Below are 24,569 nucleotides of genomic sequence, written 5' to 3'. Positions count from 1 at the left end.
CAAGATCAAGCAATTCACCACAGCAGCTCTGAAACATCTGTTTCTGGGTGGAAAGAATGTCAATGGAAATAGGCCATGAGCATGACAATAACGGAAATAACTTGAAGGAAGGAAGGCCATTAGTACTGTGAGCAGTTTGTTAAAATGGTGCATCAGTCTACGGCTTGTTTCACAAAGATCTGTCAAGTGATGAACTGAAGTAGCCAAAACACAGGTACTGTATACTGGACCTGTAGAGCAGATATCTACCATTATCTTCTTTATTTAACAGTGACTTAACCTTTATTCATCCAGGTTAGTCTATACAGAGAATATATATGTTTAACAAGAGAGACAAGATTCAAGAAAGAGCTCACCAGCTGCAATAGCAACACTATCATCCAACCATTAGACCTACCACTATCATCCAACCATTAGACCTACCACTATCATCCAACCATTAGACCTACCACTATCATCCAACCATTAGGCCAACCACTATCATCCAACCATTAGACCTACCACTATCATCCAACCATTAGGCCAACCACTATCATCCAACCATTAGGCCAACCACTATCATCCAACCATTAGACCTACCACTATCATCCAACCATTAGGCCAACCACTATCATCCAACCATTAGACCTACCACTATCATCCTACCATTAGACCTACCACTATCATCCAACCATTAGACCTACCACTATCATCCTACCACTATCATCCAACCATTAGACCTACCACTATCATCCAACCATTAGGCCTACCACTATTATCCAACCATTAGACCTACCACTATCATCCAACCATTAGACCTACCACTATCATCCAACCATTAGGCCTACCACTATTATCCAACCATTAGACCTACCACTATCATCCAACCATTAGGCCTACCACTATTATCCAACCACTATCATCCAAGCATTAGACCTACCACTATTATCCAACCATTAGACCTACCACTCTCATCCAACCAATAGACCTACCACTACCATCCAACCATTAGGCCTTCCACTATGATCCAACCATTAGACCAACCACTATCATCCAACCATATCATCCCACCACTCTCATCCAACCATTAGGACTACGACTATCATCCAACCATTAGAACTCCCCTTTCCTGACCTGACCACCCCACCTAGGATGAGATAAAGGTCAGTGCTATCCAGAATCATTAGGACATCCCTACCCTAAATCCTAACCTTAACCCCTACCTTAACCATTTTACATGTCATTTCCAATGGTGTAGGGACGTCCCATTGGATTACATGGAGACACATGCTATCACTGCGTGTTCTATGTATCGACCACTCACGTTGGTGACCACGTCGCTCTCGGGGTCGTTGCAGGCGCGGTACAGTGTGGAGAGCAGCAACTGCAGGTGCTGGGTGCAGTGGTCCTCAGCGTGCAGCAGCAGAGCATACAGCAGCTGGGCCGTCTTGACCCGCGTGCCCGCCACCCAGTCAACCACGTCGCGAGCCAACGCCGGCAGCAGGTTGGACAGGTTCCTCACCACCAGCTCCCTGCAGCCCAGGCCCGGACGCACCACTGGGGGGAGTAGAGAGGTGGTGGGGGGGTTAGAAAGTGCATGAATATGCCAACATGCATTAGCCTACTAAAAAGCACATAAATGGACCAATTAAGTGTTACATCTAAGGCTCTGTTTGCACCAATTAGATCTGCAAAAAATCTGAACTGAATGATTGGTTCAAAAGGCCAATAATTTGTCAAAATATCAGAATTGGGCTGCCTGTGTAAACGCAGCCTATAAATCTCCATCTACAAGTGCTAATAAGTTAATTGTGTTGTAACTGTGTTCTCCTATTTCTAACTGTGAAATAGAGACAGAACAGCTGTTCCATAGCCCCCTGGCCCAGTTTTGCTGATGGAGCATTTTACAAGATTTATTTTCAGCAAAACACTTCCGTAGGCAAGAAGGGAACATCATTTGTCGGGTGTTTTCTGCTGTCACAGTGATACTGCTGATGGAGAGAGAGGACTGCGTCTTACTCTAAACTCTAAGTCCCATTTTCCAGACATGTACATTTTGGTTTTATGATTGAGATTTCCTCTCCGTGGGACTTGTCAGAGCAAGTGGAACACATTTTTAAATGAATAGCCTCCACATGCTTCATCCCTCTCCCCCGCCTACCCTCCCTCCCTCTCCCCTGCCTTCCCACTCTCCCACCTTCCTTCAGTAGCCTATGAGCGGGTCTCCCTCCCTCATGAACAGGTCTCCCTCTCTTTCTATTTCTCTTTTGCAGGCTGCTAATGAGAGGGGAAGAGGGTGATCAATCCTACAGAATCACACAGGACAAGACAAGCCGTTTCTGGTTGTGTCCCAGTTGTCTGACACGGACCTTTTCAGACAGGAGGGGGCCGTGTTGGATTTATGACTGGCAGGGAGAGAGACTCATCCAGTATCCATCAGCATTATCACTGTGTGGAGCTGGAGACTGACCCAGATCTGCACTACACAATAGAGGTCGACCGATTAGGATTTTTCAAAGCCCGATACCGATTATTGGAGGATCCCAAAAAAAAACCCGATGCCGATTAAAATCGGCCGATTTAAATAAAATAAAAATGTTTTTGTAATAATGACAATTACAACAATACTGAATGAACACCTATTTTAACTGTAAGGTTGCAAGATTGAATCACTGAGCTGACAAGGTAAAAATCTGTCGTTCCACCCCATAACAAGGCATTTAGCCCACCGTTCCTAGGCCGTCATTGAAAATAAGAATGTTCTTAACTGACTTGCCGAGTTAAATAAAGATTCAATAAAGGTGTAAAAAAAAAGAAGGAAAAAAAAGAGAAGAAAAAAAACATTTGGCCAAATCGGTCTCCAAAAATACTGATTTCCGATTGTTATGAAAACTTGAAATCGTCCCTAATTAAATCGGCCATTCCGATTAATCGGTCGACCTCTACTACACAACCAAACGATCATGTTCATTAGGCACCAAACGGTTGAAAACTGACTAGAACAGAAACGGACTAGTCCAATAAGAAACAGCCATTTACCATTATCAGTTGCAAAATGTTTAATGTTTCATGCCCTGATGAACATAACCCAGGACACATATGGGTACCCAACACTTAGCCTACCTATGGCCAGCAACCAGGGTGATCACATTCATGTTCACGTTCAAACTCATCCTTAGCCCCGGACCTGGGTTATCTACCCTCGCCATCGCAGCAGCACCTTCCTACATTATATCTGAAGCAGCCTGTCATTATTACTGCAGCCTGTCAGACACTGGGTTAAAGCCACTGCACCTGCATAGTGGAACTTCCCTTTTCATAAACCCTTCATCATTGTCATCATCACCCTTAATTGAATTGTTATCATTAACTTAGTACCAGTCAACATACTCCTATGGAATAAATCAATGGACCGACATATAGAGGGAGTAAAACATGAACAAGGTGAGATTAGGTCAGTGGAATCATTTATCCTTCATGAATACAGGCCATCCCATTGAAATTCAACCATCTTTTAAGAGGCCAGAGACCTGAGGCAGTGCACACACTTCAACCACAGGTTGTTGTCTGGTCCCATATCTGTTTGAGTCATCTGGCCAACTCTTAGGGTCATTGAGTACGGTTACATGCACACAAAAATAGGATTATTGTGAAGTCAGATCAATATAATAGCTCCGTTTAAATATTGACATGCTTTGCAAGAAGAACAATGTCCCTAATAATCCTGTTTACATGGATACATCTGAAATCAGGCTACCTGATGGCACTCAGATAAATGCAGAAAATGGCCCATCAAAATAAACGTTCTACCACAGCGACCATGTTATTTTTGTGATTCCTATTTGATTCTGAATTCAGACATACAACGTTAGTGGGAAAACTACTTTCGAAGATGCATATTTTCAGTTTTTCCAAACTCACTTCACTTGCGCAAAAGATAAAAGCTTGCACTGCTCGTACGAGCACGCTCAGATCTAATACACCGCTGTAAAACTCTGATGAAGGCCTTTACATGTCCTCAGAATTCTAAAGATTGCTCAGAAAATCAGGTATTTTCATCAGCGTATGCTTACTTCCATGTTGACCTTGCACCGATTAAGATAAGTAGAGTAAGGTGCATATAATTGACATGACTAATGCCATACTCAGCCTACTGCCATAACCAGATTAATATCAAATTATTAGTGTGCATGTAGACATACTCATCGTCACATCTTGACATAAACTGATCTGGGACCAGGCTAATGTGGTGAGTGCGTGTGAACGTCATAGAAACAAACTGCCTTCCCAGTGTAGCCTATGTAAAATAAACTGAAATCAGGTCAGGAGGAAAACGGCAGGGTTGCTGCTCTAGATAAAGGCCTGCTGTCTGTCTTCACCTGCTGAGTGGGATGGAAAGTCAGACAGGACAGACAGGACATCACCTCTCCTTCCTGAACCCAGCAGGGATATGAAGAGATGAAGGGCTTCCTCATTCCTTTCCTCACTACAGTGCTGACAGACATTATTAATAGGTGGTAATAAGCACTTGGGGAGGCAACACAGGCTGGGTGTTGCCCCTCCAATGGCCTGCCCTTCCAGCTTCTCACACAGGGGTGGGGTGGTGCGTGAGTGGGGTAGTCGTGAGTGTGTGTTTGTGCCAGAAAGAGAGCGAGTGTGTGTGTGTGCATATGTGTGTAAAAGGGAAGTAGGGGGACATGGGCAACAGCCCTGCAGGATGCACGTGTGTGTGTGTGTGTGTGTGTGTGTGTGTGTGTGTGTGTGTGTGTGTGTGTGTGTGTGTGTGTGTGTGTGTGTGTGTGTGTGTGTAAAGGGGGAAGTAGGGGAGGTGGGCAACAGCCCTGCAGGACGCACGTGTGTGTGTGTGTGTGTGTGTGTGTGTGTGTGTGTGTGTGTGTGTGTGTGTGTGTGTGTGTGTGTGTGTGTGTGTGTGTGTGTGTGTGTGTGTGTGTGTGTGTGTGTGTGTGTGTAAAAGGGAAGTAAGGGGAGGTGGGCAACAGCCCTGCAGGACGCACGTGTGTGTGTGTGTGTGTGTGTGTGTGTGTGTGTGTGTGTGTGTGTGTGTGTGTGTGTGTGTGTGTGTGTGTGTGTGTGTGTGTGTGTGTGTGTGTGTGTGTGAGAGAGAGAAAGAAAGTGTGTGTGAGAGAGGGAGAGAGAGAGTGAAAGTGTGTGAGAGAGAGAGAGAGGGGGGGAGAGAGAGAGAAAGTGTGTGTGTGAGAGAGAGTAGGGGGAGAGAGAAAGTGTGTGTGTGTGTGTGTGTGTGAGAGAGAGAGAGAAAGTGTGTGTGAGAGAGAGAGGGAAAGTGTGTGTGTGTGAGAGAGAGAGAAAGTGTGTGTGTGAGAGAGAGAAAGTGTGTGTGTGTGTGTGAGAGAGAGAGAGAAAGTGTGTGTGTGAGAGAGAGAAAGTGTGTGTGTGTGAGAGTGAGAGTAAGTGTGTGTGTGTGTGAGAGTGAGTGAGTGAGTGAGTGAGTGAGTGAGTGAGTGAGTGAGTGAGTGAGAGAGAGAGAGAGAGAGAGTGTGAGAGAGAGAGAGAGAGAGAGTGGGCACCAGCCCTGCAGAAAACCCCTCTAGTCTCCACCCAGCCTGCAGACCACATCCACAAGTCAGTCTTAGTAATGAGGGTGTTAGGGGGCAGAGTGCTGACAATAATTGGCTATTAGTCAAGCCCTGTCATAGGAGAGCCTTGTATGATTGACAGAGCAGATCTAATGACATAACACATAACCTGTAGAATGCGTAACCCGCAGGCCAATAGAGATGAGTAATATATGGAGGTGTGGATCTCCACCATGACTAAGCAGTCTTGGGGAAAAGGGCAAGCATAGTTGGTTTATGGTTGTAGCTCATACGTATCCATTTTTTTAGTTCGGCCAAATCTAAAGGAATAATTCAAGGATTTGTAGAAAAGTTGTCTGCTCAAAGACAGACAAGAAGACAGTACTTCTTAATACAGAAAACTAATGTTATATAAAGTAAAACAATCCTTTCAAACCTAGTCCCAACAAAGCTAAAACTTAATCCCGTTCCCTTCTTTCCCTTGATCAAAATATAATTAAGACCCCATGATGTGAATAACTGAATATTTAAAGAGTCACGTATAAAAAATATTACAATTAAATCAATGCAAGACAAGAGCAAATTCTCCCACGCACAGAGCTGCAGATGATGAGTAGGATGTCTATAGCTTGGAATTCAAACTGATATGCTCCATTTCACCATGGTATCAGTTTGTATTTCAGGTCACAGCAACTAGGACACACAGACAGGAGTGTGAGAATCCTGCTATACTACAACAAGCAGAAGTACAACTGAAGAAATGAAGCATATTGGGGATGGATAGGTAGGCTAGATGGATCATTGACAGCACAGCATCCCTCCCCAGCCCCTACAGCCCTCTCTCCATGCCCAGACTGCTCTGACGTCAATCATGCCCTCAGATACATCATGCCCTCAGAAGACAGTTCTTATGAATAAAGGCAGCTGAACCCCACGCTGCGTCTGACCTACTTTCAGAGGAAGGAGTACATAACTAGATCGGTGGAGGAGGAGGTGGCTGTACAGAGAAGGCCACAACAACAAATCACACGGTTTACACTGGCTGATGTTCTTCAGGCTGTATCAATGCACTGATCAACTTTCTTCTTCATTACTGTAATCAAGACAACACACTACATGGGACAGTAACTAACTAACCTTTCCTCAATGGGCTACATTCACTGAAGGCCTTGTATCTCTCTGCAGGAAACTAAATACAATATATTTCTTTAATGATTTGTTCTTCTTGTCTGCCTTCTTTGTGTGAGAAACTTAACCCTGTAAATACTTTTTTTTTGCACCAACCAAAGATCCTGTATTCACTTTCTATGTCAATTGAGCGGCGCAATGGTACATTGTTGTTTCGGGCCTCCGGGTGGTGCAGTGGTCTAAGGCACTGCATCGCAGTGCTAGGTGTGTCACTAGAGATTCTGGGTTAGAGTCCAGGCTCTGTCATAGCCGGCCGCTACCGGGAGACCCATGGGGCGGCACACAATTGGCCCAGCGTCATCCGGGTTCGGGGAGAGTTTGACCAGCAGGGATGTCCTTGTCCCATCGGGCACTAGTGACCCCTGTGGCGGACCGGGCCCAATGCACGCTGACACGGTTGCCGGGTGTACTGTGTTTCCTCCGACACATTGGTGCGGCTGGCTTCCGGGTTAAGTGGGCATTCTGTCAAGAAGCAGTGCGGCTTGGTTGGGTTGTGTTTCGGAAGACGCACGGCTCTCGACCTTAGCCTCTTTCGAGTCTGTACGGGAGTTGCACCGATGAGACAAGACTGTAACTACCAATTGGATACCACGAAATTGGGGAGAAAAATGGGTAAAAAAAAATCAATTTTAAAAATGATACATTGTTTCATCTCTCTGCAGTAGTTTTGATGGAGTTAACTCACCTCCAGCAGGGTAGAGGTCAGGTGGGGTCAGGAGGAAGTCCATCTTGTCCTTCAGGTCATCCTCATTCTCCTGCTCCCACAGAGCGCCTGTCTGCCTCCACAGGTCAGCAGCTCGTTGACTAGAAGGGAGAGAGACAAATAATGATAATGCATGTCCATCCCTGCCACGGCAGACCCAGGATTCAAACCCATGCCATAACCACGCAATGTACAAACACAAAAGCCCAGCCTTGTTGGCTGCTACTAAACCTACTGTATAAGTAGGTATCTACTACAGTAATCTGCACAAGCAAAGCAGATACAATATGTGTGTATTTGTGGCTGCATATTTCCTAGGTCTGACAGAGTGAGTGAATGGTTGGTATCAAAGGCAGGGTGGTTAAGGACTGGGTCAGTCTTTTGAATTAAAGGCTGTCAATTCAGGAAGTAAACTGAAATTACAATTCAAAATTGGAAAAAACGGCATCTATTTTCAAGGAGTAGAAGCTATTTATTTCAAAAGTTTAAAACAAATTGAATTTTGAATTAAAATCACTTCCTGAATTGACGGCCTTCAATCCGAAATTGAAATTGCAGTCAATTCAGCCCTATATAATAGGTACCTTATCTCTGGGATGTCATCGCTGAGGCTGCTCAGTAGGAGAGGGATGAGCTTGTGGAAGTAGGAGTATCTGTCTCGCAGGTGGAGCAGCCAGTCACCAACAACCACAGTCACAGCTTTTCTCACCTGGAGGAGAGAGAAATGGGATGAAACAAAACATAGTTTCTTAAGTGAGGAAAACACCTTGTATGGTACTGTAGTAATTAAGGGGTTCTCAAAGTGTTTCACTCTGTGCCTCCTTTCCAGCCTTGGGGAACATCCTGAGCCCCCCTGCGCAGACACCACGTCTATTTCTATAGACACAGGTACTGTTCATGACACAAACTGTTGGTGTAGAAAATGTTGCAGGTTTAAAGCTTATTTCCTACAATTATACACATTTTGTCATGGGGTGCAAAGAAAATGTTGCAGTTTTAAAGCAAATGTTCTTGCAATTCTACACATTCTGCCATGTCTAATGTGTATTTATGTGATAATTGAGTGACAAAAAAATTACAACAATATCAATGGGCTAAAAAAGCTAAATAAAAAACGTTAGCTGACATGGGCTAGTTGATCTGGATATTTCTGACAAGTTATAAATAGCTCTAAGTTATGCAATGACTAACATGACAAGAGGAACTGATGATGCACTACCCAATTTCAAAAATGTACCTTGTGCATTCTACTGTTACAACTTTCAAGAGTAAGTTTAAAGCCGGGCTTTAAAAAAAATCCAAATACATATATATATATTTATATACAGTGGGGCAAAAAAGCATTTAGTCAGCCACCAATTGTGCATGTTCTCCCACTTAAAAAGATGAGAGGCCTGTAATTTTCATCATAGGTACACTTCAACTATGACAGACAAAATGAGAAGAAAAAAATCCAGACAATCACATTGTAGGATTTTTTATGAATTTATTTGCAAATTATGGTGGAAAATAAGTATTTGGTCAATAACAACAGTTTTATCTCAATACTTTGTAATATACCCTTTGTTGGCAACGACAGAGGTCAAACGTTTTCTGTAAGTCTTCACAAGGTTTTCACACACTGTTGCTGGTATTTTGGCCCATTCCTCCATGCAGATCTCCTCTAGAGCAGTGGTGTTTTGGTTTGGGGCTGTTGCTGGGCAACACGGACTTTCAACTCCCTCCAAAGACTTTCTATGGGGTTGAGATCTGGAGACTGGCGAGGCCACTCCAGGACCTTGAAATGCTTCTTATAAAGCCACTCCTTTGTTGCCCGGGCGGTGTGTTTGGGATCATTGTCATGCTGAAAGACCCAGCCACGTTTCATCTTCAATGCCCTTGCTGATGAAAGGAGGTTTTCACTCAAAATCTCACGATACATGGCCCCATTCATTCTTTCCTTTACACGGATCAGTCGTCCTGATCCCTTTGCAGAAAAACATCCCCAAAGCATGATGTTTCCACCCCCATGCTTCACAGTAGGTATGGTGTTCTTTGGAAGCAACTCAGCATTCTTTGTCCTCCAAACACGACGAGTTGAGTTTTTACCAAAAAGTTATATTTTGGTTTCATCTGACCATATGACATTCTCCCAATCTTCTTCTGGATCATCCAAATGCTCTCTAGCAAACTTCAGACGGGCCTGGACATGTACTGGCTTAAGCAGGGGGACACGTCTGGCACTGCAGGATTTGAGTCCCTGGCGGCGTAGTGTGTTATTGATGGTAGGCTTTGTTACTTTGGTCCCAGCACTCTGCAGGTCATTCACTAGGTCCCCCCGTGTGGTTCTGGGATTTTTGCTCACCCTTTTTGTGATCATTTTGACTCCACGGGGGGAGATCTTGCGTGGGGCCCCAGATCGAGGGAGATTATCAGTGGTCTTGTATGTCTTACATTTCCTAATAATTGCTCCCACAGTTGATTTCTTCAAACCAAGCTGCTTATATATAGCAAATTCAGTCTTCCCAGCCTGGTGCAAGTCTACAATTTTGTTTCTGGTGTCCTTTGACAGCTCTTTGGTCTTGGCCATAGTGGAGTTTGGAGTGTTGTGGACAGGTGTCTTTTATACTGATAACAAGTTCAAACAGGTGCCATTAATACAGGTAACGAGTGGAGGACAGAGGAGCCTCTTAGAGAAGAAGGTACAGGTCTGTGAGAGCCAGAAATCTTGCTTGTTTGTAGGTGACCAAATACTTATTTTCCATCATAATTTGCAAATTAAATTCATAAAAAATTCTACAATGTGATTTTCTGGATTTTTTTTCTCGCATTTTGTCTGTCATAGTTGAAGTGTACCTATGATGAAAATGACAGGCCTCTCTCATCTTTTTAAGTGGGAGAACTTGCACAATTGGTGGCTGACTAAATACTTTTTTGCCCCACTGTATATATCAAATCAAATGTATTTATATAGCCCTTCGTACATCAGCTGATATCTCAAAGTGCTGTACAGAAACCCAGCCTAAAACCCCAAACAGCAAGCAATGCAGGTGTAGAAGCTAAATATATATATGTTTTAAATTGGAGGGCGGGGGAGGACCCCCGCCGACCCCTCATGTGCCCCCCAGTTTGGGAACCACTGCAGTAACTGTTGGTGTAAAAGAAAAGCAGCCTTTATTAATATGTTGGATTGATTAGATTGATCAGTTTGTTTATTTTGGTAAAAGACAAACATTTATCCCACATTTATCTAACAAGGAAAATAAGAATCTAGATTAACTCAGTAATAACAGAATTAGTCTAATCATTAACACTAAATGTCACTAGGAGTATTTGAGAATTATCTGCCAGATTTGACAGAGCCAACCTGTGGTGAGTCGTCAAACAGCCTCTGTGCCAGGTGAGAGAGCACATCGTCCACGTTCTTCCCCGTGCCGTACTGGATGACCGCTCCAGTGGCCTCGATGCTGGACACACGCACACGGGAATGCTGATGAGAGACGGTCTGCATCAGGGGCTTGACCAGGCTCTCTGCCTGCATGTGGAAATGTTCTGGGGATAGAGAGAGAAGCATTTCAAACAAGATGAATGCAAGGTGACTGTCACTTCATGCCACATTATAAATTAGGGTACAATTTCCTGAATCTTATCAATACATTCAATGGTTATACATGTATTCAGAGAGACCATACATAGCTAGCTCTGTAGGGCATGCAAATCACAGAGAAACAAATGATTGTTTTTGTCCCATTGTCTTTATTTCAATTAACTTAATTAATAATTCATATTTATATTAAATGACAACCTGGGAGAGCTTTGGAGTGTGTAGAAAAAAAACTTATAGCCACAAAAAACAACCACTCTGACACAACTTGGTCAGGTGTCCATACAATGTGCAACCATGGCAACCCTATAAGATAACTAGCTAACTAACTAGTTAGCCTAATGTGTGGGCTAACAAGAATACACACATTATATTCTCAACCATCTTACCTGGTACACTTTTTGCAAAATGAACAGTGCATTTGCAACTCTCCCTTTTGACGTCTGGGAAAGGGTCGACAATAGTTCTCTGCAATATCTTCATCATATCGTCGAGGTAGGGAGCTAGGTGCCTGCCACACACCTCCACTGTGAGAGTCAGAACCTCCACCATGGACAGCCTAAGTTCCTCCGCGGGCTCCAGGATCTCTTTCCCGCCGAGCCGCTGCGTCAAAGCGGGCATGAGATAAGGCAACGAATCCTCCGGTTGAGGAACACACCGAATAAAATCTCCAAGCATGTGTATGGCAGTCTCTCTGCATCTTTCCATAGGATCTGACAGGCATTTCAGGAGCGACTTCAGCAGACACGTGAAAACCTCCTGCAACACGCCGCTCGAAAGCCCTTTATCAATAGTTTCTCTTTTGATTGCTTCAAGCGCTCGTTTTCTTGTGGTTTTGCTGTCTTCGTTGAGACAGTTTAGATGTCGAGCAAGCGCTCTCAAAACTTCAGAAGCAGCACGTTCTTCTCCGGCCGCCATAGTTGTTGCCATTTTCATTGTTGATATGGCAACGATCAGCGTTAAGACAAACATACTTGCTTTACGATAACTCTAATTCAAACATTTAAAACTTTATTGACAACTACGCAGTTTCATGCAATGCAGTGGAAATTAATCTACATATATGGAATATGTATGTATGGAATATATTTCTATGGAATTTGACATAATGTATTTTTATTACAGAGAGTCATTGATGTGTATGTTGAATAGCATGATGAAATAGATCTATCTTATAATATAAATAGTATAACTTATACTATAACAATATAATAACTGTAGTATAACAGAGTTGAAATATTGTGCTTTCATATCACATTCTTCTTTAGGTTAGGATTATGATATTTTATTAAGTCTGTCAGTAACACAACTTGGCAGAGCCCAATGATGGACTTTGTATCACAGCCTCATAACTAAGCCTTTTAACAAATGCGCAAAAAATTGTAATTTGGTGCTTTCTCTGCATGAGCAGGTCGGGAGCAGGTCAGGAGCAGGTCAGGTCTGTCAGTGTCGTCTGTCAGATAACCTTTTCTCTGTCTGATACTGCTGAGAAAAACAAACAAACACCTGCCCTCTTCTTATGAAACGGGTGTATTGAACATGACACGATGATGTGGACATCCACATAAGGAACGCCACGGCACATGATTATTTAAACATTTGAAATGAGTGAAAGGATTGTAAGCTTGTTGCTGGCCTCTTTATTCAGTTGCTTTGCGGCTGAATAAAAAGTGACAGATTGACGTCATTGAGACAGACGCAGAGCGAGCCCCAGCGAAAGAAGCAACCGAGCAGCGGCAGAGCATCTTCTCTAGCTACAGAGTAGCCTACCTTGCAAACAACATCCGTAGCCAAGAACCTCTGAGCATCCCCGGAAAATAACGGTAAGAAACTGAATGGCACAACGAATATCTTATCTGGCAAAACCTCAACGTGTTGACGTATTTATCAGCATATGCAACTAGGCTTGAATATTGCTTTTTGTTTAGCCATGGTTGTGATTTGGTTGTCATCTTATGTGAGAGACATGAAAGATAGACTCGTGCCCGGAAACACTTAAACAGGTGCTCTAGTAATGCTACTTAGGAAACATTTGATTTTCACAGAAAATGATATAATAGCAGCTTGCCAATTTTAAATGTTAGACATTGAGGCCAATGATAAGCTAGCTGCCTTACAGTCATCTTTCATGGAAATATGGAGGTTATGGGTTTATGATAGCTAGCTAACCTTAGCCTACTTAGTTTTAGTTTTAAGCTTGCTAGCCAGCTATGTAGTAGCTAGTTTCAGAGGCTAGCTACAGTAACACATCAACCGTGATGTTTCCTTGTAATTTAAATAGCGGAAGTGAATTTGCGGAGGCTTTGTATAGCTATCTCTGTCCCTAATCTGACTGTCTTTACATATTATTCCATTACAGACTACCTTGTTGTCAGAAGATATTACATAGTTTAAAAACCACATGATTTGAGAATTCATCCTTTATTTGACAGTGTTGCTGATGTGGGCTAGGCTATGTAAAGGTGGAAATAGATTGAGGTGACAATAAACAATATGCTCCTCTAGATAGTGTGACTGTAAGTAACTATGCATTACACCTGCAACAGGTACTGAAGTATGATTTGATTATGTCACGGTATTGCTTTAATAATCTAGTAGGCTAAGTGTCTGTGGTCATCAACAACCCGTATTAATTAATAGGCCTTTGTCTATTGTAGTTTGGAGATCCAGCCCCTATCACATTTAAAGAAAAACTGACGAGACAGACAGAAAAACAACCAGGGGCTGATATTTCTCCTCATTCTGACAACCTCTCCTCTTCTCCCCTACTCTTCTTTCTCTCACTCTCTTTTTTTCTCTCTTTATATCTCTCTCCCCTTCTCTTCTCCTCTTCATCGTTTCCTCTTCTTCCCTCCCCTCCACTCCTCAACTCTTCTCATCTTCTCCTCTTTTCCCCTCTCCCCTCCTCCTCCTCTTTCCACCTCTCGTCTCCCCCTCCCCACCCCTTCCTCTTCTCTCCTCTTCTTCCTGTGTCTGCTCTCTCCTCAACCTCCCCTGCTCTTCCCTCCTATCCTCTTTCCACCTCTCCTCTCACCACCTCCCCTCTCTTCTCCCTTCCTCTTCTCCCTTCATCTCCTCTCTCCTCAACCACCCCTCCTCTCCCCCTCTCTGCAGATAAACCAGATAAATAACATGGCCACCTCCTCCTCCCCTAATCTGGAAGAAGACGAGAGTCTGAAGGGCTGTGAAGTGTTCGTGCAGAAGCACAACATCCAGCAGATCCTCAAAGAGTGCATTGTCAACCTGTGCATCGCCAAGCCTGAGCGTCCTATGAAATTCCTGCGGGAGCACTTTGAAAAGCTGGAGAAGGTTTGTGAATTTCCCTAAATCTCCCCTTATTTGCGACCTAAAGCTCCCTTGAAAATTTTACTGCATCTTTGTTCTTTGAAAATACATTTTTACCAACAATAATATTTGTTGTTTGTGACTATCTATTTAGTTTTTTCGTGTATTATGAACGTATGTCAGTAATGTTTTGCTTATGTGTGAATAATTTCTGTTGAATTGCACTCTGCAGAAAAGCAAGGATTTGCTATCAACGTATTGACATGTCATACACAAATGAACTGGAAGGCATTGGAATTGAGCTGAGTAGAAGCTATTATTGTTGTTTCATTTCACTGAGGTGGATCTATTTTCATTAGTCGATAGTCTTTTACATCAGAATACATGAGAAAGGAGACTGTTATGCCCATGTTTTCTTATCCTCAGTATATTTGTAAATAAATAGCCTAGGGGTATCCTAGCTGTCAGTTTCATGATAATACTACATTTGTCTAATTGAGCTTTCAACTCTCCACACAATGGTGGGGTACATTAGCTGAGGGCCTGGGAGCATTAGGGGCACAGAGACAGGGACAGTCTGTGCCCCATCCACAGACACACAGGCTGTGTTGTATGGACGTTGTCTATCCACAAGTGTCTGTGGGACAAACCGGGAACGACCCGTTACTGTCTGGTGCCGGGACTGACAGATTACGGAATAGAACTACAGAATGGTGTGAATTTCTCAGAGGTTAGAGAAAAGAGGGGATAGAAGAGGAAATAAAGGAGGGAATCTCTCTCTGAATGTATTAGCTCTGGCTGGCACCTCCGTAGCGAGACGCCTTTATAGATCAGCCCAGCTGGTGTGTATATTCAACCTCTGGAGCCCTCAGCCCTTGAAAGTACAGGGTCCTGTCAACTCTTTGATAAGTCAGGATAGTTATTTATTTATTTCACACATGCCATGTTGAGGATTCAGCAATGGCTGAATTATAGGCTATGTTAAAGGGAAATGTAACAACAATTCTACTTCATATTCTTCATCTCCAGCACCACTCCCAACATCAACATATGTGAAAATTATGTGGTTTTATGTTTTGTATTAATAAAGACAGAGGAAAAAAAACAATTAGTAAACACTTATCTCCCTCTAACTTTTTAAAATTGTATTTATTTTTTTACATTTGCCTTTAAGGGAGCTTTTAGAATAGACTATCTTTATTTTTCCTAGAGGGAACTTTGGTTGTGGTGTTGCACTGTCTCCGTTCACTACATTTGTGTCAAGTTCGATTGACTTTATTCCCATGACTTTCTTTGTAGTAGATGTGTAGGCCGAAGTGGTATTGGATTTGGTTAGAATACCCTGAATCTCAATCAGGTGATTTCTTTATGACTGTTTTTCAACTGTTGGTATGATAAGTTTTAGCCCATTACGGAACTGTCCACAGAGAGGCCTGAGGTGTCATCTGATGTGTTTGAAAACAATGGGCTCTCAGAGAAATGAATAGACCAGAGTTGTCTGGTACACTGAATGGTGGTCAACCCAATAGCCCATGGTGACTCCAGGTCTACAACAGAAGGAGTGATTGTGTGACCGGATCAGATACAGAAAGGGGATGAGGTAGGTGAGGACTGAGAAGTGAGCCTAGGGTTGGTTTTGCAGTCTACTCCCGTCAATGCAGCGTGTGTGTGTGTACGTTCGCGTCCGTAAGGGGTGATTATCCCAGTGTGAATTTATGTGAGTCATCTGATGATACTTTACTGTGTGTTGGTTCACACACCACTATCTGATTCCTCTGACCCAGTTGCATTGTTAAGGCGATGCAGTGTTCAGTTCCTCAGTAGGGTCTAAACCCCTCAGACTTCTAAAATGCTCAGTAGCCTTTATATTTCCCTTCTAGTCATTTATCTGAGACGAGTCTTCCGCAGCAGCTTACAATAAACACATTGAATACATGGAACAACCAACACATGACTCAAGCACAGTAAGTAAATGCTTCTTCAATGCTTTGGTTTTTACCCTAACACTACACAGCTGATTTAAATAATCAACTAATCATCTAGCTTTGATCATTTGAATCAGCTGTGTAGTGTAAGGGCAAAAAACAAAACATGGAGCCCTTGGGATCCCGAGGACTGAGTTTGGGAAACGCTCCTTAAACCTAGTCCTGGACTAAAAAGCATGGTCAGGCTTAATCTGTGTCCGAGAAGCCAGTCCTTAGTGTTAGTTAGTTAGTTAGTTAGTTAGTTAGTTAGTTAGTTAGTTAGTTAGTTAGTTTATAGTCACTGTGTTGGAATAGAGTGGTCGCTGGAACTCTGAGTTCAATTACACAATGGCTTTAAAAGAAGGCCTCGTTCCGGTCCAGAAATCACCATAGGTTTTTACTCTACAACGGCTGTAGCAGTAACTAATCCTGTGCATCCTCCATCCTTCTGTGTTGTGATATTATAGAGGATTACCCAGGCCAGGGAGCGTGCAGCACACAGCATGTGTCACAAGGATTGTAATACAGTTTTTTCATGCATTTTCCAGATTATTATGGTTGGCCTACCCACAGTTCTTTATGCTGGGTTTTTATGCGTGATAATTTACAGTTCAGAGGTGTGTGTTTGTGCATATGCCTCTGTGTGTGTGCACGTTACACGTGTGTGTATCTGCGTGTGTGTGTGTGTCTGTGTGTGTGTGTGTGTGTGTGTCTCTGTGCGTACCTGTGTCTGTACACGTGTGGGGGATGGTGCCCCTGTCCTAGCTGCAGTGCTAGCCCCAGCAGGTTTCTGTTGTCAAGGAGACCATGGAGCATAGTGTGAAACAGAGTGTTGCTAGTCTGGTAGGGCTGAATCTAGAGGGAGACAAAATGCTGCAGAGAGAGAGAGTGTAAAGTTAAAATGCTAATCGGATCACTTAGGCTTTACCATCAAATCAAATCAAATGTATTTATATAGCCCTTCGTACATCAGCTGATATCTCAAAGTGCTGTACAGAAACCCAGCCTAAAACCCCAAACAGCAAGCAATGCAGGTGTAGAAGCACGGTGGCTAGGAAAAACTCCCTAGAAAGGCCAAAACCTAGGAAGAAACCTAGAGAGGAACCAGGCTATGTGGCGTGGCCAGTCCTCTTCTAGCTGTGCCGGGTGGAGATTATAACAGAACATGGCCAAGATGTTCAAATGTTCATAAATGACCAGCATGGTCGAATAATAGTAAGGCAGAACAGTTGAAACTGGAGCAGCAGCATGGCCAGGTGGACTGGGGACAGCAAGGAGTCATCATGTCAGGTAGTCCTGGGGCATGGTCCAAATTTAGTTTGGCAGCATACGACATTTAGCCTATACGAGTTTAACCTATACAACATTATCTGTCATGACCTGGCTCAGATGCTTCTTTATGAAATGGTATATGGTTCTGAAGGATCTTTGTCTTTGTTACATTAGGTAGTCCACAATGCTGTCCACATCCTTTAAGAACATGTAGCATACAATATGAATCCTCAATATGTCATGTTGCTGAAGCTCACTTAATTTCAAACACCGCAGGCCTAATAATCAACCCCACTACAACAGTGTTGTATCATATTACTTAGCTAGCTAGCCCTCCTAGTCTCATATAATTTAGCTAGCTAGCCCTCATAGTCTCATATAATTTAGCTAGCTAGCCCTCCTAGTCTCATATTACTTAGCTAGCCAACCCTCCAAGTCTCATATTACTTAGCTAGCTATCCCTCCTAGTCTCATATAATTTAGATAGCTATCCATCCTAGTCTCATATAATTTAGCTAGCTAGCCCTCATAGTCTCATATAATTTAGCTAGCTAGCCCTCCTAGTCTCATATTACTTAGCTAGCCAACCCTCCAAGTCTCATATTACTTAGCTAGCTATCCCTCCTAGTCTCATATAATTTAGATAGTTATCCATCCTAGTCTCATATAATTTAGCTAGCTAGCCCTCATTGTCTCATATAATTTAGCTAGCTAGCCCTCCTAGTCTCATATTACTTAGCTAGCCAACCCTCCTAGTCTCATATAATTTAGCTAGCTATCCCTCCTAGTCTCATATAATTTAGCTAGCTAGCCCTCATAGTCTCATATAATTTAGCTAGCTATCCCTCCTAGTCTCATATAATTTAGATAGTTATCCATCCTAGTCTCATATTGCTTAGCTAGCTAGCCCTCCTAGTCTCATATAATTTAGCTAGCTAGCCCTCCTAGTCTCATATTACTTAGCTAGCCAGCCCTCCTAGTCTCATATTACTTAGCTAGCTAGCGCTCGTTGTCTCTTATTACTTAGCTAGCCAGCCCTCCTAGTCTCTTATTACTTAGCTAGCTAACCCTCCTAGTCTCTTATAATTTAGCTAGCTAGCCCTCCTAGTCTCATATAATTTAGCTAGCTATCCCTCCTAATCTCATATAATTTAGCTAGCTAGCCCTCATAGTCTCATATAATTTAGCTAGCTAGCCCTCCTGGTCTCATATTACTTAGCTAGCCAGCCCTCCTAGTCTCATATTACTTAGCTAGCTAGCCCTCCTTGTCTCGTATTACTTAGCTATCTAGCCCTCCTAGTCTCATATTACTTAGCTAGCTAGCCCTCCTAGTCTCATATTACTTAGCTAGCTAGCCCTCCTAGTCTCTTATTACTTAGCTAGCCAGCCCCCCTAGTCTCTTTGATTTGACAGTATATTGTGCAGTGCAGTGTCTGAGGGTTGACTTCCCCTGGCAGGCTCCCCATGGGCTCTCTATTCTCAGTGTGGAGGAGAGAGGAGGATAGACTGACTGTGTTGCTTACTGCAGTCTGAAACCTGGAGAGGAGGGAGGAGGATAGACTGACTGTATTGCCTACTGCAGACTGAAACCTGGAGAGGAGGAGGGAGGAGGATAGACTGACTGTGTTGTCTACTGCAGTCTGAAACCTGGAGAGGAGGAGGGAGGAGGATAGACTGACTGTGTTGTCTACTGCATACTGAAACCTGGAGAGGAGGAGGGAGGAGGATAGACTGACTGTGTTGTCTACTGCAGTCTGAAACCTGGAGAGGAGGAGGGAGGAGGATAGACTGACTGTGTTGTCTACTGCAGTCTTAAACCTGGAGAGGAGGAGGGAGGAGGATAGACTGACTGTGTCTGTCGACTGCAGTCTTAAACCTGGAGAGGAGGAGGGAGGAGGATAGACTGACTGTGTTGTCTACTGCATACTGAAACCTGGAGAGGAGGAGGGAGGAGGATAGACTGACTGTGTTGTCTACTGCATACTGAAACCTGGAGAGGAGGAGGGAGGAGGATAGACTGACTGTGTTGTCTACTGCATACTGAAACCTGGAGAGGAGGAGGGAGGAGGATAGACTGACTGTGTTGTCTACTGCAGTCTGAAACCTGGAGAGGAGGAGGGAGGAGGATAGACTGACTGTGTTGTCTACTGCATACTGAAACCTGGAGAGGAGGAGGGAGGAGGATAGACTGACTGTGTTGTCTACTGCAGTCTGAAACCTGGAGAGGAGGAGGGAGGAGGATAGTCTGACTGTGTTGTCTACTACAGTCTTAAACCTGGAGAGGAGGAGGATAGACTGACTGTATTGCCTATGCAGACTGAAACCTGGAGAGGAGGAGGGAGGAGGATAGACTGACTGTGTTGTCTACTGCATAATGAAACCTGGAGAGGAGGAGGGAGGAGGATAGACTGACTGTATTGCCTACTGCATACTGAAACCTGGAGAGGAGGAGGGAGGAGGATAGACTGACTGTGTCTGTCGACTGCAGTCTTAAACCTGGAGAGGAGGAGGGAGGAGGATAGACTGACTGTGTCTGTCGACTGCAGTCTTAAACCTGGAGAGGAGGAGGGAGGAGGATAGACTGACTGTGTTGTCTACTGCATACTGAAACCTGGAGAGGAGGAGGGAGGAGGATAGACTGACTGTATTGCCTATGCAGACTGAAACCTGGAGAGGGACTCCCTGCTGCAGCTTGGAGACAGCAGACCATGATCAGTCACACTGTTTACACATAGACAGTAGAGCCACTGGGACCGTGAATAACGCTTCTGATTGAACAAATGTCTTCAACCATGTTGTGAAGTCTGATTGTTGTGTGTGAGAGAAATGAAGCAGCCTTTCCAATATTTCAGTGCATTATTGGTTAGACTGCTGAATTTCATCAGAAAACAATTTAAAAAACATACGCTAGAGACACAACCTGTCTGGCTGTAACTACTGTATATGAAGTGACGTTGGTGTGTGTGTGTGTGTGTGTGTGTGTGTATATATCGGGGGTGACACTATACTCAATACTTGATTCTCTATTCATGTAGGGATGTGATGATGATGATGATGATGAATGTGTTTTGGATGTTCCTGTTTGTTAAGATGCTCTTCCTGAAACACATGAACTTTTGGGTCAGTGTTTTTAGGTTTAAATCTAGCTCTGAGGTGTTCTGCGGTGAGGTGAACGAATCTGGAGTCTAGAACTTGTTTTCCCTCTCTCTTTTCTCTCCTCTCTTTGTATGTGCTGTGATTCTAGATATTTTGGTTATTTTTTGTTTATTAAACAACTATTTGACTGACCTCGGTTCAGTTATTTTTATTCCATTTAGTTCGTTTTTTCTTCTTCTGTGAGCTCAATGTGCACATTGCACCGTTTCTCTAGAGATAAATCAGATCCAGCCTGAACTGTGTGATGTAGAAGGGAGTCGTAGTTTCCAACAGTCCAATATTCCACATAGTTTGTGGTAATTAAAATGTGGTAATTAAATACAATGACAATAATCCATTGCGCATCTACTTGTCTGTGTTTGTTTTATGCTACGGAAGAGACAGGAAAATGCACGATCGTGAAGTGATATAGAGAGCATCTGCTGCTTTGCGAGGTATCTCTACCTGAAAATACATGAGCTAAGTGATTGATAGTTGGTATTCAGCAATCATAAAGTATACCTTATTTACTTTAAAGAACTACTAAAATTGTGATTTTGTCAGACAGCATAGGCAGCAGTTGTAGAGATGAGGACTTGTAATGAAATAATAAAGTCATCAAATGAAACCAATGCAATATACACAACAACTGAAATATTTTAGTAATGTGAATGTCACGTCTGCGCCTGCCTCTCCCCTCCGGCGTACGACGTCGCCAGAGTTCTAACCACCGGTCCTGGGATTCATCATTATGTACACCTGGCACTCATCATTACGCGCACCTGTGAATCATTATGATTCACATTATGATTCACACCTGGACTCCATTACCTTCATCATTTCCTCCCCTTTATATGTCACTCTCCCATATTCACTCACCAGTTGGTATAGTTCTTGTATATTGGCATTCTGCTTTATGTTAGTGTCGTTTTGTTGTTTTATTAGACCGTTTCACCTGCTCCCGACTCACCATTACATCATTACAGTGAATAACTGATGGTTTATACGTGATAAGCAGCAATGGGCAGTAACTACCATCATGGGACTTAATTGGTTTATTCTGTTACAGCATTCAACCCAACTAATCAAAACCGAATACCGACCTTAAAAAGCACAAATCACTCAGCACTATATGACTCCCTTCTCGCTTTCTCTCTCTCAAACATACACAGACAGTCACTCATTCACTTACTCTCTCCGTGTTTGGGAGAGAATGTTCTGTGCCCTACAGATGAGCTGTTGACAGATGATCTAGCCTCTGACAGACTGTCTCTCTCTGCACTCAGAGGAGAAGAGTTGAAATGAAAGGAGTGGCTTTTAAATCATTTTCATCACCATCCCTCTCTTCTCTATTTCTCACCTCTCACTTCTATGTATCTCTCTGCCTCTCTTTCTCTTGCTTTGTCAGGCTCTCCTTCATCAGTAGTTGATGACGTGGGTTCTGTTCTAGTCTGTATGGGTGTTATTCAACTTTTCTCCCCTGTCACCCATCTGAGGGGGTAACCTAGGCAACCAGAGAACAGATAGCCTCCAACTCTGTATTTAATAGTCACGGAACCCAAGTAGTGATGCACCGATATGACATTTTTGGCCGATACCGATATTTTCCTTGCCCCAAAAAAACATTTTTTTTTTTATCCTAATCTGACAATTATATGCATATTCTGGGCCTGAGAAATAGGCACTTTCATTTGAGTACGTTTCTCATCCAAACATCAAAATACTGCCTCCTACACTCAACAGGTTAAACACGCAAAGACCCAAACGGCGTTCCATAGTATGTATGTTGTGAAGCTAATAGCAGTGACGCTATTAATGTGTAACTCCGGTAGGACAACATCCGAAAAATTAAAAAAATAATGCACTTGGTAATGTGTCGGCTCAACCAGTCGGCGAAAGCCAAAATCACGCACGACAGAGAACGGTTGATTGTCAAGAGCAATGAATTCCATTATCTTGGCTTTAATGGATTTCGCCTTTGATTTGTCTCACTGTTCTTACTCTTTCAAATGACTGCTTGACTTGTTGACTGCTTGTTCCACACGGCAGACATTGTGGGCTAGTTTAGGAATGCTGTGTTGCACGTGTAGGGCCAGATTTTACATGACGTCATTACGTCATGTACCTTCGTTATATAGGTCTGCGCGTCAGCTTTAACATCTGTGTCTGGTGGAAAGCATGACTGAACCCAAGTTTTTCTCTAGGATTTTGCATGTGATTCGCTACATTCCGTTTATTTTTTACCCCCCAAAAAAAAAAAAACCATAGTCCTTGCTGATGACAAGCATACCCATAACATGATGCAGCCACCACCATGTTTGAAAATATGAAGAGTTGTACTCAGCGATGTGTTGTGTTGGATTGGCCCAAAAGATAACACTTTGTATTCTGGACAAAAAGTTCATTTCAAAGAGAGTGCATGTTTTGGAATGTGTTTTATTCTGTACAGGCTTCTTTCTTTTCACTCTGTCATTTATGTTCGTATTGTGGAATATCTACAAGGTTGTTGATCCAGCCTCCGTTATCTCCTATCACAGCCATTCAACTCTGTAACTGTTTTAAAATGACCATTGGCCTCTTGGTGAAATCCCTGAAAACATATGCTTTGTCATTATGGGGTATTTCTGTGTAGACCAGTGAGACAAAATAAACATGTAATCAATTTTAAATGTAGGCTGGAACACAACAAAATGTGGAAAAAGTCAAGGGGTGTGAATACTTTCTAAAGTGACTGTATGGGTCCTCTGTTTCCCTTTACAATGACCACAAGCTGCGCAGGGCTGATTAGAACAGAGTGGACAAGACCAGGCACTAAATCAGACAGGGGGAAAGACCAGCATCTATGATGATGTTCTTTTCTACACAGAATATACAAAATCATTGGCTGATAATCTTCTGAACTTCCCAATACCTTTCTGATGCATTTCAGTCACTTCAAACCATACTTCCTTCAGATGTAAATACTGTCAGTAGTACTGCCAGACTGATTTGTAATAGACTGTCATAGCTCCAATTAAGGAAGTTAACATTGGCCGTTGATTACATATGGATATCAAAATGTGGTCGCGGGCCAACACGTTGTTGAACCCCTGGGCTAATGTGATGTCTGTGTGTCTGTTTCCTTGGCAGCAGTTACAGTAAGAGGGCTTTGTGTGAAATAACAGTTCAGGGCCATTCATTCTCTTTCATCCATTCATGCTTTTTAATGATGGTCTTTTATGGTCTGTGCAACAGCCCCAGTTCCAGCTCCAGCCCTAGCTCTAGCCAAGAAGCATCCCCAATATTATTAATGACCCATGTGTAGGGCCACGGCTGCATCCCAAATGGTACACTATTTACCATGTAGTGCACTACTTTTGACTACTTTTGACTATGGGCCCTGGTCAAAAGTAGTACACTACATGGTAAATAGGCTGCCATTTGAGACACTGACCAGTTATTGCCTATAACTAGGAAAAACACAGCTATAACTCCATTGAGAGGAAGTCAAGGAGCCCGTCCCAAATGGCATCCTATTAAAAAGATTTGGCATGGGTCCTCAGATCCTCAAAACGTTCTACAGCTGCACCAATGAGAGCTGACTGGTTGCATCATCGTGTCAGAGGAAGACCCTAGAAGTTGCCAAAGATTCTAGCCACCTTAGTCATAGACTGTTCTCTCTGCTACCGCAGGGAAAGTAGTACTGGAGCGCCAAGTCTAGGTCCAAAAGGCTTCTTAACAGCTAATCAAATGGCTACCTGGACTATTTGCATTGACCCCCATTTTTTCTTTATACTGCTGCTACTCTCTGTTTATTATCTATTATCTATGCATAGTAACTTTACCCCTACCTCCATGTACATATTACCTCAATTACCTCAACTAACCTGCACCCCCGCACATTTACTCAGTACCAGTACCCCCTG

The 24,569-nt window shown here is 43.1% G+C and overlaps 2 protein-coding genes across 2 annotated transcripts in view; one reads left to right on the top strand and one right to left on the bottom strand.

Annotated features, from left to right (window-relative positions):
- The window catches only part of LOC118371726 (dynein axonemal assembly factor 5), a 78,281-nt gene extending 66,306 nt beyond the window's left edge, over positions 1-11,975 (bottom strand). The window contains exons 1-5 of the mRNA XM_052519510.1: positions 11,398-11,975; positions 10,772-10,956; positions 8,010-8,134; positions 7,408-7,526; positions 1,304-1,536 (exon numbers count right to left, since the gene is read on the bottom strand). Coding sequence (XP_052375470.1) covers positions 1,304-1,536; positions 7,408-7,526; positions 8,010-8,134; positions 10,772-10,956; positions 11,398-11,944 — 1,209 coding nt within the window. The 5' untranslated portion in view covers positions 11,945-11,975. The remainder of the gene's footprint in view (positions 1-1,303; positions 1,537-7,407; positions 7,527-8,009; positions 8,135-10,771; positions 10,957-11,397) is intronic.
- Positions 11,976-12,450: 475 nt separating this feature from the next.
- LOC127930343 (cAMP-dependent protein kinase type I-beta regulatory subunit-like) overlaps positions 12,451-24,569 on the top strand; it is a 49,752-nt gene continuing 37,633 nt past the window's right edge. The window contains exons 1-2 of the mRNA XM_052520018.1: positions 12,451-12,831; positions 14,123-14,317. Of these exons, the coding sequence (XP_052375978.1) occupies positions 14,141-14,317 (177 nt within the window). The 5' untranslated portion in view covers positions 12,451-12,831; positions 14,123-14,140. The remainder of the gene's footprint in view (positions 12,832-14,122; positions 14,318-24,569) is intronic.

The sequence above is a fragment of the Oncorhynchus keta genome, chromosome 5 (assembly GCF_023373465.1).
Source record: "Oncorhynchus keta strain PuntledgeMale-10-30-2019 chromosome 5, Oket_V2, whole genome shotgun sequence".
In the NCBI taxonomy this organism is placed as follows: domain Eukaryota; kingdom Metazoa; phylum Chordata; class Actinopteri; order Salmoniformes; family Salmonidae; genus Oncorhynchus; species Oncorhynchus keta.
The sequence above is the reverse complement of the archived record's forward strand: the minus strand, read 5'-3'. Positions and strand labels throughout refer to the sequence as shown.